The sequence below is a fragment of the Microtus ochrogaster genome, chromosome 26 (genome assembly GCF_000317375.1).
Source record: "Microtus ochrogaster isolate Prairie Vole_2 chromosome 26, MicOch1.0, whole genome shotgun sequence".
Lineage (NCBI taxonomy): Eukaryota > Metazoa > Chordata > Mammalia > Rodentia > Cricetidae > Microtus > Microtus ochrogaster.
In genome coordinates, this window is record NC_022025.1 from 6,679,401 (window position 1) to 6,693,181 (window position 13,781).

The 13,781-nt window shown below is 38.9% G+C and overlaps 1 protein-coding gene across 1 annotated transcript in view; it reads left to right on the plus strand.

Moving 5' to 3' along the window:
- Positions 1–13,781, plus strand: part of Sema3d (semaphorin 3D) — a 199,391-nt gene that overhangs the window by 125,146 nt on the left and 60,464 nt on the right. The window contains exons 6-7 of the mRNA XM_005358325.3: positions 3,008–3,101; positions 5,571–5,699. Of these exons, the coding sequence (XP_005358382.1) occupies positions 3,008–3,101; positions 5,571–5,699 (223 nt within the window). The remainder of the gene's footprint in view (positions 1–3,007; positions 3,102–5,570; positions 5,700–13,781) is intronic.

A 13,781-nucleotide genomic window follows, 5' to 3' on the forward strand; every position in this document is an offset into this window, starting at 1 on the left:
TAAGAGAAAGAGGGAAAGAAAGAAAAGGAAGGAAGGAAGGAAGGAAGGAAGGAAGGAAGGAAGGAAGGAAGGAAGGAAGGAAGGAAGGAAGGAAAAAAGAAAAGGAAATTGGAAATAAAGGATGCCCCTTTTGGGTGAAACAGCTCATCTTCAAATGGGTGTATGCTGATACTTAATCATTTCCTGTGAGCCTATTATCTGTTTACTTCTTTAACAGTGTTTTTTTTTTCCTTTAAATATTTAATTCCATTTAAATCTCTGTGAGTGGGCAGGGTTTTGTGCCACTTATGTACTGTCGAGCATGTGTAGAGGTCAAAGGTCAATGTTAGGGGCAAGGGCTGGGTCTTCCCATTAGGTGAGCGCTGAGGAGAGCACTCTTGTCAAGCTTTGCCACCTTTGTGCCATTGAGCCTTCCTGACAGAGCCCTCTTCCAGCAGCTAACATCAAACTGAGAATCTCGTGCAAACTATGTAGTCTTGGAAAAAAAAAAGCATCAATTCATCAGTTAATATCATTTTCTCTTCTTGGAGTTGGTTCGGAAAGACTTGCTCCCTTGCTGTGTACTTCTCGAAGAGATTACAGTAAATCGGTCTGTTTAGCCAGTGGAAAATGATGTGCTTTTAATGATGAGTAAACATCTGGGATGGCCACTATCTGCAGTCTCCCCCATGTCCCGCAGGCACTCCCTAGTCACAGCTGGGAAGCCTAAGTGCATTCTTGCTGGGATATTTAACCATGTCACTCTCACTTTTCCTTAGGCGACCTCAGATAAAGGCTGTCGGGTCTGATCATATCTCATGATCACATTTTGACTATGCATCCAGGAAATTTTTAAATCTGTGAGATTGTATTAGTTACTAGCCATAGCCAAGTACATAGCCCTTCTGCCCTGATGTTTCCATATGCAAAGCTGGGTTTATTAGTGTAGTTCCACGGCTGATTTGGATGTGAGCAAGTGCCCATATCTTCATTAATACCCTTTCAACTATTGGGTGTCATTATTCGCATTAAAACATGCCTGTTGTAATTTATTAAATAGCAATTGCTAGCTAGTGTCATTTAAATTGCTGCAGCTACTTTTGGGTGAGACAATAGTTCCTATTGGCCTGGTTCAAAAGAAGAGGAAGAACTCTCAAAAAAAAAAAAAAGACAACATAATTCAGGAATTAAGCTGGTGTCTTCTGTCCCTTTCACTTCATTGCTTTTTTTTTCACTGAAATAGCAGTGTGTGTTTCTTTCTTGATGTAAGAGTGACCTGCTGTAACAATGATATGCTCCCACAATGCTTGCAGTTTGGGTTTCTCTGACTTCACAGGCTGAGTCATCTCCCTAGCTGCTGGAAGGTGGTGCTGTCATTGTTACAGGACACTAGGGAACATGGGGTTGTGTTCATTATGCATGCGTATTTTTCTTGGAACATTCTACATAAGATGATTTTTCTTCTGAATATCAAAATCTGCCAATGTCATTCTGTCTGTGGCCACTATTATAAAAACAAAAGCTTCCGCCAAAATAACTATGTGTCTTCCATGAGGAGTGTTTTCGCAATAGCGAAAATACTACAGCAGGATTTTTCCCCCACTCGTGTTAACATCTCTGAAAATTCACTGTCGATTTGAGAACACTTGTATGTCATTAAGCACTTTTATAAGTCAGCAGTCTTAGATAATTTGGTATCATAAAAATGTTGAGTTAAACTAACAGTAATTAGCATCCTGAAATGCAAATATTACAAAGCAAATTCTTGAGGGGGGTTGTTTGTTTATTTTTTATTTGTTTTGAGACAAAGTAGTTTGATTTTGTTTCTGAGTATTATAAAATTCTCTATGTATCAAGAGGTGGCCCAGACCTCCTGATTTTCCTGCCTCCACCTCCCGGGTACCAGTCTCAGAGGTGTGCACCACCATGCCAGGGAACAAATTTACTTCTTAAACATTAATTTGGAGACTGGGAAATGACTCACTGGGTAAACATTATCACTATACAAGTATGAAGAATGGTGTTCAGGTCTCCAGCACCCCCATGTAGCCAGACACAGAAGCTCTGTAATCTCAGGGCTTCTTCATGGGAGATTTGAAATGGAGACAAGAGTATCCTCCAAAGCTCATGGTCCATGCTCTGTCTCAGAAAAGGTGAGAGATGACGACTGGCCTCTGAGATTATCTCTGACCTTCACATATGTTGCTCTATGGAACATACAGTCACACACATGCACACATACACACAAACACACACACACACACACACACACACAGAGAGAGAGAGAGAGAGAGAGAGAGAGAGAGAGAGAGAGAGAGAGAGAGAGAGGTTTAAATAGTGAGATAAGTGCTGATTTTATTAGCCCAAGTAAATTATTAAACCTGTGCTGAGGATATGGCTAGGCCAGTAAAGTTGTAAAAGCATGAAGATCTAAGCTCAGGTTCCTACAAGGTGCATACCGCACAAATGCTGCCCACGTCTGTAATCCAGCACTGACCAAATGGAGAGTATGATTGCTGAGTTTGCTGACCAGCCGCTCCAGCCAAATCGCTGAGCTCCACATTCAATGGGAAACCCTGCCTCAAAAACGGATGTGGAATGCAACTGAGGAAGACACCTAAAATAACGCTTGGCCTCTACATTCATGACCACACAAGAGTGCAAGCACTGTTATGAATATGTACACACACACACTAAAACAGACACACACACATGCACAATGCACCCAGGAGGGAAAACACTGGTATTCTGTGTTGTATTTTTACTGACAGTTGTGCAGGTAAAATGAATTTTGAGTAAGTGTTCCTTCAACCTGAACACTTAATGAATCTCTTTGGAAACAGGAGACAAAACTTGGCATGGAGTCTTGCAGGATGAAATGGCACCGAAAGAGTTAAGTCCCAGCATAATGCCTGTGCTGTATGCTCAGTACGTTTCTATCGAGTTAATGAATGGGAACCAATTCTTATCTTCTCTGTTCTTGCTGACCGAGATACATTTGAAAACGTCATTGTGTTTCTTACCACAGGAACTCATATTTAAACTAGACATGCACAGCTTGGAGTCTGGCAGACTGAAATGTCCCTTTGATCCTCAGCAGCCTTTTGCTTCAGTAATGACAGGTAAGATCAGTGCAAACAAGGCTTATGTCTAAGTGACTTTCTGAAAAGGCCTGTGTAGACTAAACCACATTTTCTGACTGAATTGAAGATAATTTCGGATTAGCCCTTCCCCACATGTTGGTGCCAGTCTCTCTATAGGAGCATCGTCACCCGTGAAGTGAGTGAGGAGACAGAATTCCTTCATGTCTGCACAGGGGCTTTTTACACAAATGTCTGACTGAACTCCCTCTAATGCAAATATCACACTTCATTGTTACAAAAAACTTTTATTTACCTGGGATTTTCTAATACTCAGTTTTGATCTGTATTTACTCAGGAAGAGTGTCACATAAAGCAATTCCGAAGTAGGTAATGAATAAACAATGCATCAAGCTACAGAATACAGCTATATAATGTCTAAGCATTTTTTCTCTCATATTTCATATAATGGAAATTTGCAGATCTTTTTCTTTTTCTATTCTTTCTTTCCTTCCTCCCTTTCTTTCTTTCTTTCTTTCTTTCTTTCTTTCTCTCTTTCTTTCTTCTTTCTTTTATTCTTTTTCTCTCACACACATGTAGCCCTGTCTGGCTTTGTATATATCTTAAATTCTTATAGAAAAGATGCTGTATGATTTGAATCATGCTCCGAAGAACATCAGCAGGATCCGTGAATCTTAAACACTATATAAGCCTTTCCCTGGTTGGTTCGTGGCTTTAATCTCTTCACATATACCTCCTCTATCAAATGTCTGAGTAGATGATAAAAGTGAAGCACCATGACATTGTATTTTCCACATGGTTACAACCAGGAATTTTGCTTTGAAGTGAGTGAGTGTTTTGAAATTTTACAACCCATGTTCATTTCTTCTCAATAGATGTCACGATGATTTTCATCTGTTAAGCTGTACTGATGCAGCCTTAAAAACAAAAACAAAAACACATTGTGGATATGGTTTACTCCTCTTAGAAATCTGTGATCTGTGTATACTCTAGAAACAATCATGACTGTTTTTAAACCTGAATATTTAGTTCAAAATTCTGGCTAAAACGCACTTTGTCAAATATTGCTATGATAGAAGTATAACTATAACTATAACTATATATATTTATATATTTCAAATGACATATTATTATATTGTTTCCTTTTCTCTTAGGTTTCTCTTCAGATCCTTATTGGCATTATCATTTTCCTCCGTATTTTAAATTTTTTATTTCACAATAAAAATTGACATTTATCTGACATGTTGAAAAAGTGTCCAGTGGTGGAGATGACGTACTCCCTGAGACAACCTTATGTCCTTGGGTTTCACTTGAGCTTTTTGTTTTGTTTTGCTTTTTTTTTTTAGCCTTTGGCCACTGACATTTAGGTTGAATCGTCCCAAGAGGACCTTAAGCAAAGGATCTTGAAAGTGTTTCCATCATTGCACATACAGAGAGGCTTTTGAAGACTGCTTTGAAAAATAAGTCATATTTCCATGACAACATTGTTTTTATCCATTGTAGGGTTACATAAGAAACTCAAATGATCTATACAGATGAGCCATTTTTACTATATTTTGGGTGTAACCTGAAGAAGTTTCCTGTAAAAGTCTCCTGAAATAGCAGGGTTTTAGCTCTCAGAAGTACAACATATCAGCTGCAGGGACAGCCTCCTTCCTGCCTCCTCCCCAGTGCTCTGACAAGCAGTACAAACAGAGGACATTGACCCTTAAACCCACTCACACTTGCCCCTCCTTATCTCTCTCCCTCGGTTCCTGTTCTTTCTTCTTCTACTCCTCTGTTTCTGTGCTTCCTCTCTCCTCCTCCTCCTCACCTTCTGCAGCCTCTCCCTGATTCCGTATCCTATGCTATCCTTTCCCCTCTCCCCTCTTTTCCTCTTGTTTCTATTTTTCCCTTTTCTCCCCTTAATGAACCATTCACTTCATTTCATATAGAACCAAAAGTTTAGGATGCAGCAAGCAGACAATCTTCCCTTTGTTTATCAGAGCTTTAGAGACATGGTCATCTCAAGGAATGCAACATGTTATAATTACAAGGAGTGACGTCAGCGTTGAAAACTCCCTTTCAGCAGGGGCTGGACAAGGAAAAGCTGTGGTTGCTGAGGTTGTGTCACTTAAGTATATACTAATTGGGCCATCCGTTCTTATTTTGGCATTTAATTTTTAATACTGTGACAGTTGCTACAAAAATGAACTCCTGAATATGATATTTAGCTGCTTATTGTAGATACATGCTGGAGTATATCCAAAGGGAAGTTAATGCATGTCCCCCTGTCAAATCAGAAGTTCTTGATCTTTTGGGATATTCAGCCTCTGCTTATCAGTTAGTTGAGTTACCTCCCCACCTAAGCATGTTCTTCAACATCTGAAAAATGTACGAAGCACGTGTTCTAGTGTTCATCCGTCCACTTGTGTGTTGTGTGGCCCGCTGTATCCTGTGTGGACCTCCGCTTCTATGTCTTAGCCGTCCTGTTTGCTTTCCTCCTTGCAGACGAGTACCTCTACTCTGGAACAGCGTCTGATTTCCTTGGCAAGGACACTGCATTCACGAGGTCCCTTGGGCTGACCCAGGACCACCATTACATCAGAACTGACATTTCAGAACACTACTGGCTCAATGGTTAGTGATGTTTCTCTTCTGTTTGTTCTGACTTTGCTTTTGGAAAAATTAGGAGCTCATTATTAGGCATTCAGATGTGTTTAGGGAGAGTTGATTCATAAGGCATTTAAAAATACATTTGAAATGATTTCACCGCAAATTAGACAAATCTGAAAGTGTGTATGTCGTGTGTGTGTGTGTGTGTGTGTGTGTGTGTGAGAGAGAGAGAGAGAGAGAGAGAGAGAGAGAGAGAGAGAGAGAGAGAGAGTAGGTGGTATTTACCACATACTATATCCTTGGCAGTCCGTGTGTTATAATAAGTGTGTTATTTTTTAAAGGTTCACAATGACATTTGAGAGACTATCATTTTAACACTTTATTTTTAAAAATGAGTAAAGTGTAGATGTGTAAAGTTGAGTGATTTGATCATGGCCTCACAATCCATCAGCAAGAGAACTGGGCTTGATGCTGGCAACCTGTGCTCTGTGTTTTAATTATCAAGCTTATTAGCTCAATGGAAAGGAATAGATAGCATGCTAAATCCTTTTCTGTGTTTTAATTGCCACCTAAAATTATATATGTTTTAATAACTGTATGCACTCTGTATAGATCAGAGTAATTAGCATTCTCCCTTTTTTATCATGTGTCAGCCTAGACAAGGTTAATAGTTCAAATGCTTCTGCTGCTAAAAGTTATGTTTTGATTATAACAGCACTCCAAAATGTTAAAATATTGATAATGATATTGATTTGTCTTATTATAATTTTATTCAAGTTTTATAAGCTATTTGTGGCTTTAAAAGCAGGAAAAAATCCATGAAGAATTTATATGGTTACTTTAAGAACTATCACAACTATTTCATCCACTGGCTTACTATTCTTCATGTGTTGGGGGAAATAGCCCACAATTTTATTTAAACAGTCAGATCACATTTACCATTCCAAAAGTATTGAGTCTAGCTAAGGAAGTCAAGCCGGACATTCTCAGCTGCTATCTTCCTATCTCTGAGTGATTTTTGAACAGTGACAATAAAAACAAAAGGAAAAACACTTTTAAAAACATTCCTTCTGTCAAAACCTGTAAATCAGTTTGTTTACATGGTCAAGTGATTTGCAAAGTGGCCAAAAGAAAAATTTCCTAAAAGCTAATGGGTTTTGAAATTACTTGATTTGAGAGTAACTTCGTAGATTGCCCCCTTTGACACCTGCTTAGGTAAATATTCTCAGAGTTTGAAATAAAATTACATCTACTTAGGAATGGCGAATGTCCTCAAATAGAAAGTTTGCTAGGAGATAGTCAAGTCATTCTTCATCATGACATGTCCATAAAGAAGTCTATCTATGCCATTTTCATTTGCCTAGACGCTATTATTGCTATTGCTATTTGACTAGAAATACACAATGGGACACCTTTCAAATGGCCTGACACTTCCCCAATAAACAACCTCCAAGTCTTTTTCATACAGAGTGTTTCTCCACACAATGGTCCTACATAGACAGACAGGGGAAGGTGGCTGACCCCAGGGACAAGGAATGTGTGCTAATCATGGGGTGTCAGGGAAGTGAACAAGGAGGCTGAAAACATTCTCGTGAATTCAAGGCAAGTTTTGATGTCTAGTATTTAATCAGGAAAGTGTGTGTGTGTGTGTGTGTGTGTGTGTGTGTGTGTGTGTGTGTGTGTGTTCTTAACATTAATTAGTAATACACTAAAGACCAAAAGACAGTGGTGTGGGTATGAAGATCAGTTCACTGAGAGAGAAAAAACAGATGAGAGGGAATAGGAACAGAGGTAGTTTACCCAGAAGGGCTGGGCTCAGGTTTGTTTGGGGTGGGGGGGCTCCTGCACTTTGCCACAGGCATGGGGAGGATTTTCCTCACCCTGTGCCCTCCCAACTTGGGTTGTTCTTTCTAAGGTGATTTTCCCCCTTCCATTGTCCTCATTCCCAGAACAAAGCATGTTGATCATGTGCAATATTTCTTACTGTGCCGAGAAGCCGCAATGACCGAGATTAACGCTGTTCAACACACACACACACACACACACAAAACAGAGAGAGAGAGAGAGAGAGAGAGAGAGAGAGAGAGAGAGAGAGAGAGAGAGAGAGAGAAACAGAGGTAGCAATAGTTAGCAGAACGTGAAAGTTTGCTGCACAGAAGATGTGAGAGGGACAACAATTGCTTGTAAATAGGAGAATTCAAAGTGCACAGGTTGTTTAAGACAGAGGCCAAAGAAGTAAGACAATGAAGATAGTAGAAAGAGGTATGGTAGAAGTTTCAGTGGAATACGTTTAGCTAAATTATTAAGAATTAGGATAGCTTACACTTATGGAAAGTTAATCAAGACAACATTTACTGGTTAATAATCAAAGTGACCAAAATACTTGGTTTGCCAGGACATTTCCAGATGCTTCTGTCACCCTTCCATTCTTCAATGCATCGCCTTACACATCCACCCACCATATGAAAACAAACAAATGACCCTGTTTTCTTTGAACATAAGCACCTGCTCTTAAATCTTTATTATCACTTATGTGAGGACTTGGTCCAAAGTTTCTCTGAATTTAAACCTTTGTTTACTTATAAGACATCAGGCAAGTTATTCCCAGGGACTCCCGTGCAAGGCTCACACACATGCAAAGTTTAGAGCTGAATTTAATAGAATACCCACCACGCTTAATCATCACTCCTGAAAGTGGGAGAAGTAGGAGGCAGGACAGAAAGCCTAATTCTTTGCTTCTCCCCATGACTCTTCAACATTTAAACTATTTACTACCTCACTACTTTTTTCCTTCTTTCTCGTCTATCCTGCCTAATGATCTCCATTGTATTATGTGCTGTTTCCTGGAACTATATTTTTATCCCACCAAGATATCAATCCAGATTAACCATCATATTTGCTCTGGGTTTTGGTTCTTCAATGACCTTTCACTTTAATTTATCTAAATATGTGCAAGTAATATTTTAATACATTGCTTTTCCATTTGAACAGCCCCTCAGTGCCAGCTTCCTGATATTATCTGTCTTGGTTTTCTTAACTTCCTCCACCTATTTGCCTTGTGCTTATCTGTGATCCTTTTCTCCCCTTCAGTTCCTTTATCTAATCTGTCAGTAAGCAACTCTACTTCCTTTAAACCTGCTATTAACCTTGATCTTTCTGTGGCCACGGTCCTCCAATAAGCTTCAATGCCTCATAGAGATTTTATTGCCCTATTTGATTGTTTACTATTTTGCCTCACTTTCATCTCTCCCTTTTCATTTTTTTTAGATACCATACATGTTAGACATGATCTGTTTAATTCTGTTTATTGACATAGTCTTGAGAAAATTATTATTTGTTTCTTACTTTCAGGGAGATGTTAGATGTCATATACTTGGATACATAGCTAGAAAGTTCAAGTAAGATTGAAACTAGAATATATCTGTCCAGCTCCGATGATAAACTGTTTCCAGTGTGTCTGACAGAGGCTTGGGTGCACAAGCAGGAGCCCATGTTCTTATAGTGTCTTCATATTCCAGTTGCATGTGGGGCTATAGCAAATTGAGGATGTGGGTCTGGCAGCTAAGGTTAAAACTGACAGGGAGCATGTGTTTAGATCAGCAGTGGGGGAGACCACCAGAGTGTGGGCTGAATTGAACAGCAGGCCAAACATTTGCTGAGGGAAGAAAAGCGGAGTGAAATCAGTCTACTGCTTCCAGAAATCCAGTCAGGACCCCTTGGTCCATGGAACTCAGGTCAGAGCAAAGGAAGAAATTGCAGAAACTATGGAACATTCCTAATAATGAGGAGAGAACTGATGGGTGAAGGCAAAATATTGGCTTTCAAGAAACGTTTCTACCCTCTGTCCTGAAAAATGGCCATTTTGTACACACATTAAGAACATGGACCAAAGACAAAGGTTAGTGGGGTTTTCTGGCTGAGGTAGAAGTGTAAAGATCAGAACACAGATGAACTGTGCTAGTTGATGGAATGGATGTTAACTTAGAAATCATTTTCTTAGCCTTACACTTCACAAATTGAGATGCAATGGGCAGAGGGTTGTATCCAGGTCTATTAGTTTGTTCTAAATTAGGACATGGACTTCTTATAGTAGCTACGGAAATGAAAACCATTTCTGATTTAACTCTGGATCTGGCACAGAAAAGCTAGAGCCATGGACTACCATATATAAGATTCAGACACCAGTATGATAAACACCGGCCACCAGTAGAGATTTCAATTTAAAGTAGTATTAATAAAAATCAGACAGAGCAGAGCATGCTCCTCAGTAGCAGTAGATCCTCCATACACCAGAGTCTAGGCTCAATCTCTAGAACTAAAAAATTTGCTTCCTTATTATTTCAACCATATATCATCAGTTCAATGTCCATATCAACTGGGGAACAAAATCATTTTGAGAAGTCCAAACATAAAAACTTTCCATCAGGGCACAGATATCTTTGAAATGTCTGGTTTAAATTATCATTGCTTATTAGTATTTGTACAATACAATATCTTACAATTACATACTGCAATATATTTGTGAATTTTATTCATTATTTGCATTGTATATGGATATAAAACCTGGTATTGAGGTTTACAAGTGTATTGTTGGGTTGAAGGAAGATATGAGTAATCTATTATTAAGTAGTCAGCTCCGTGCTAACTGCGGCTTCTACTTCTGTACGTGTCATTATATTAGTGTATCATTTACTTCATATATCAAGGTTTGTTTTCTGTGCTTGCTTCCGTTCTCAGTTCAAATTCCCACAGTTTTACAGGGACATGATACGTTAAATTCTTTTAAACTTGGTACAACATTTAGAGTAAGTAAAATATAAAGAGGAATTGGAATATTCACTGTGTATTTATTTATTTATTTATTTATTTATTTATTTATTTATTTATTTTGGTTTTTTCGAGACAGGGTTTCTCTGTGGTTTTGGAGCCTGTCCTGGAACTAGCTCTTGTAGACCAGGCTGGTCTCGAACTCACAGAGATCCGCCTTCCTCTGCCTCCTGGGTACTGGGATTAAAGGCGTGCGCCACCACCGCCCGGCTTTCACTGTGTATTTAGTTGTGAAGATATATGCTGAACAATTGTTGCTAGCATAATTATCATGGATTTTCTTCAGTAGATTTTAGCTGCTAGACAGCTTTTGGAGTTTGACGTTTTTAAATGCATACCATGTTGTGTCCTGTGCCCCACTTGGCAGCAGCCAGAATGAGAACAGCTAATCTCTCTCTTTGTCTGTTAAGACTCATGTAGGACCGCTACTCTCTGAGGATCAAGCCCTTTTTTGTGACTCAAGAGGCATGACTCCTCAGAGCTGAGTTCTTCATTGCCATCTGAAGCTCCTCTTACATGAGTTATCAGAATATAGAAATAACAAAACGGAAAGCCTTTGGGCTGTTCTAGGTAAAGTCCAAACTGACACATTCCCCATCATCACAACCTTTAAATACATCATAATCTTTAAATACCAAGACAGGGACTCAAGGACAAGACAGGGTGGTTGCTCAAACAGGGCTGAGCTTTAGTTAGAATCTCAGGCTGGGATGAAAGAATATCACCATTTGGAGGATGGGAACTAATGAACCTTGGATGCATGTGTTTTTGTTTGCTTTCTGGAGTAGCTGGGAACTTTTGTTTTAAATTTTCATTTTTACCATATTAGAGGGGGCTTTGATTTAAAGTTTCTGTTGTCTCTCTGTTGTCTGTAAATTCTCCCACATGGAAGGAGAAGTTAAAACAACTGGAAGAAGAAACAAAGGGCAATTCAAAAATCCACTGTCAACTAAGTACTAAGTACGGGGGTAGGTGTGATCACCCTGTGCAAAAGAGGCCTGTGGGAGAAAGAAAAATGTTGTGTTCTGCAGACTGAGGCTTTCTCATCTTCAATTGGCAGTATCTTGGGGTGTCATGCTCGAAGTTCAGTTGTGAAAATGCATAGTTTCAAACTGTCCCTGTGAGGCCATATGTTTTAAATGCCAGAGCACCCTCTGTGCTAAAATAAAGCCCAGGTGTCTATTGCTATGATTTTAAATTGTTGAATTCAACAGCCTTGCACTAATTAAATGATAGCTATTTTTAACCCAAATTTGGCAGCCAATCAGGAAAGAATTTCTATCATAAAATGCTAACAACAGTGCTCTAAGACAGAACCTCAGTGTAATCTACAGGAAAGAAAGGCCCTATTCTCAAAACTTGTATTTATTTTTAGCTTGTAAGGATGTTTATTGTTTAAATCACAGAACAGAGTACTACTTGATACTCAAACTTCTTTACTGTAATTAGATTTCTTCATATAATAAACATTTGGCTTAGACTTTCCCACCATTCCCCTCAAAAACAATCTTCTTCCAAGACCTATAAAAGAACCACATTTAAAAACGAAGTAAAAATCAGTGATGACTGACTAACACAGAGTCATGCATGTTGTCTGTTATATGTTATCTCACAGTTAAAGCATGAGTCCTTGAAATGCTATCCTAATCTCCTCCATTGGTGTCATACACATTCCTAAAGTGTGGTCTGCTGTCACACTCTACCTGTTGGTCATCTCTGGAATGCTCTCCGGCAGAAGCTACATGCTGATTTTCATTTTCACAGAGGTTGCCCTGTGCATGCCTGCAGCCCACCTCAACATGCCCCAGATGTCTGTACTTCCTTTAGAACTTCCTCTGCTTATTACTCTTCTTTTCATACAGTTAGCTTCTGTAAACAAAGTGACCATCGACTGGCTCAGATCAGCTCAGGAAATCATTCTCCCGCATTCCCATAGGCCCCTCTTCAATAGGGTTCACTCTATAGCCAAGACTAGCCTAGGACTTACTCTGTGAGCTAAGATTGCCTTGAACTCATTGCTGGCTCCTGCACCATCATTCAAAGTGTTGGGGTTACAGGTTTGAGTAAGTGTGCCTGGCTTGAAGGATATTTTATAAATATTTTCCTCCTTTCATTTTCAGTTTCCTATTATTTGGCATTTTTTTGTTTGTAATTATGGAGTCTTCATCATCTTTCTAGAGAAAGGATTGTAAATTTTCAGAGATGTTTTGTTTGTTTCTTTAGTTTGTTCTTATTTTGTTTTGTTTTGTTTTGTTTTGACACAGAGTCTCACTATACAACCCTGGCTGTCTTGAAACTCTTTATGTAGGCCAGGTTGGCCCCAAACTTACAGAGATCCTCTGTCTCTTCCTACCTCCACATCTCCTATATATTACTACTGGGATTAAAAGTGCATAGCACCTCACCTGGAAAGAATGTAAAGTAATATCTCATGATTCGAAATTTTCATTGTAAATTTATGTAGATGAATTAGAGAGATGGCACAGCAATAACAATCATTGACTGCTCTTTCAGAGAATCCGGGTTCAAATCCTAGCAGTACATATTAAATAGCTCACAAGCAAAGGTAACTTCATTTCCAGGGCACCCGAGACATCTTCTGGCCTCTGTGTGCAGTATGCATGCAAATGGTGCACAGATATATGCTATCAAAATGCCCATGCACATAATAAATTAGAATAGAATGAAATAGAATGTAATTAGAATTAAGGGAATATACATGTCAGTTCCATAGATATGAAAACAGTATCATTTCAGGAGTCACTACAATACATGTGTAACTTTTCCTGCTTTGCTTTTCAGTGCTGCAGTCTACGATGTTCCCACTAATGTCTTGTTTAAGATCCTGCACTTATCTAAATGAAGAGTGCCAATCATATTCTGAGGATTTCCAAATCATTTGTCTTAGCCCCCTTTGAGCTCATTCTAAGTACTAAATATTTACTTAGTCAATCCTTGGTCTCTGTTATTCAGTCATGATTCTTCATCATTAGCCATGGGCTAACAATAGGTGGAGCTATTCTCTCTCTCCATCTACAGAGAAGTCATATCCATGTTAACGGCTTGTAAACGCATCTCACAAGGGCTTGTTTTCTTTTAATGTCCATGATTCTAAACTATAACTGGGAATTTTCATCTAGTTTGGCAGCATTGTATTAAAGACTGTTAAAGCATTCTTTAGCGTGCTATCAATCCCCAGCTCTATGTCTATTAAGAATGCTATCATTTTTCGTATTGGTGCTCTTTTTATTATTATATTCTTATTTTTGATGCAGAGTT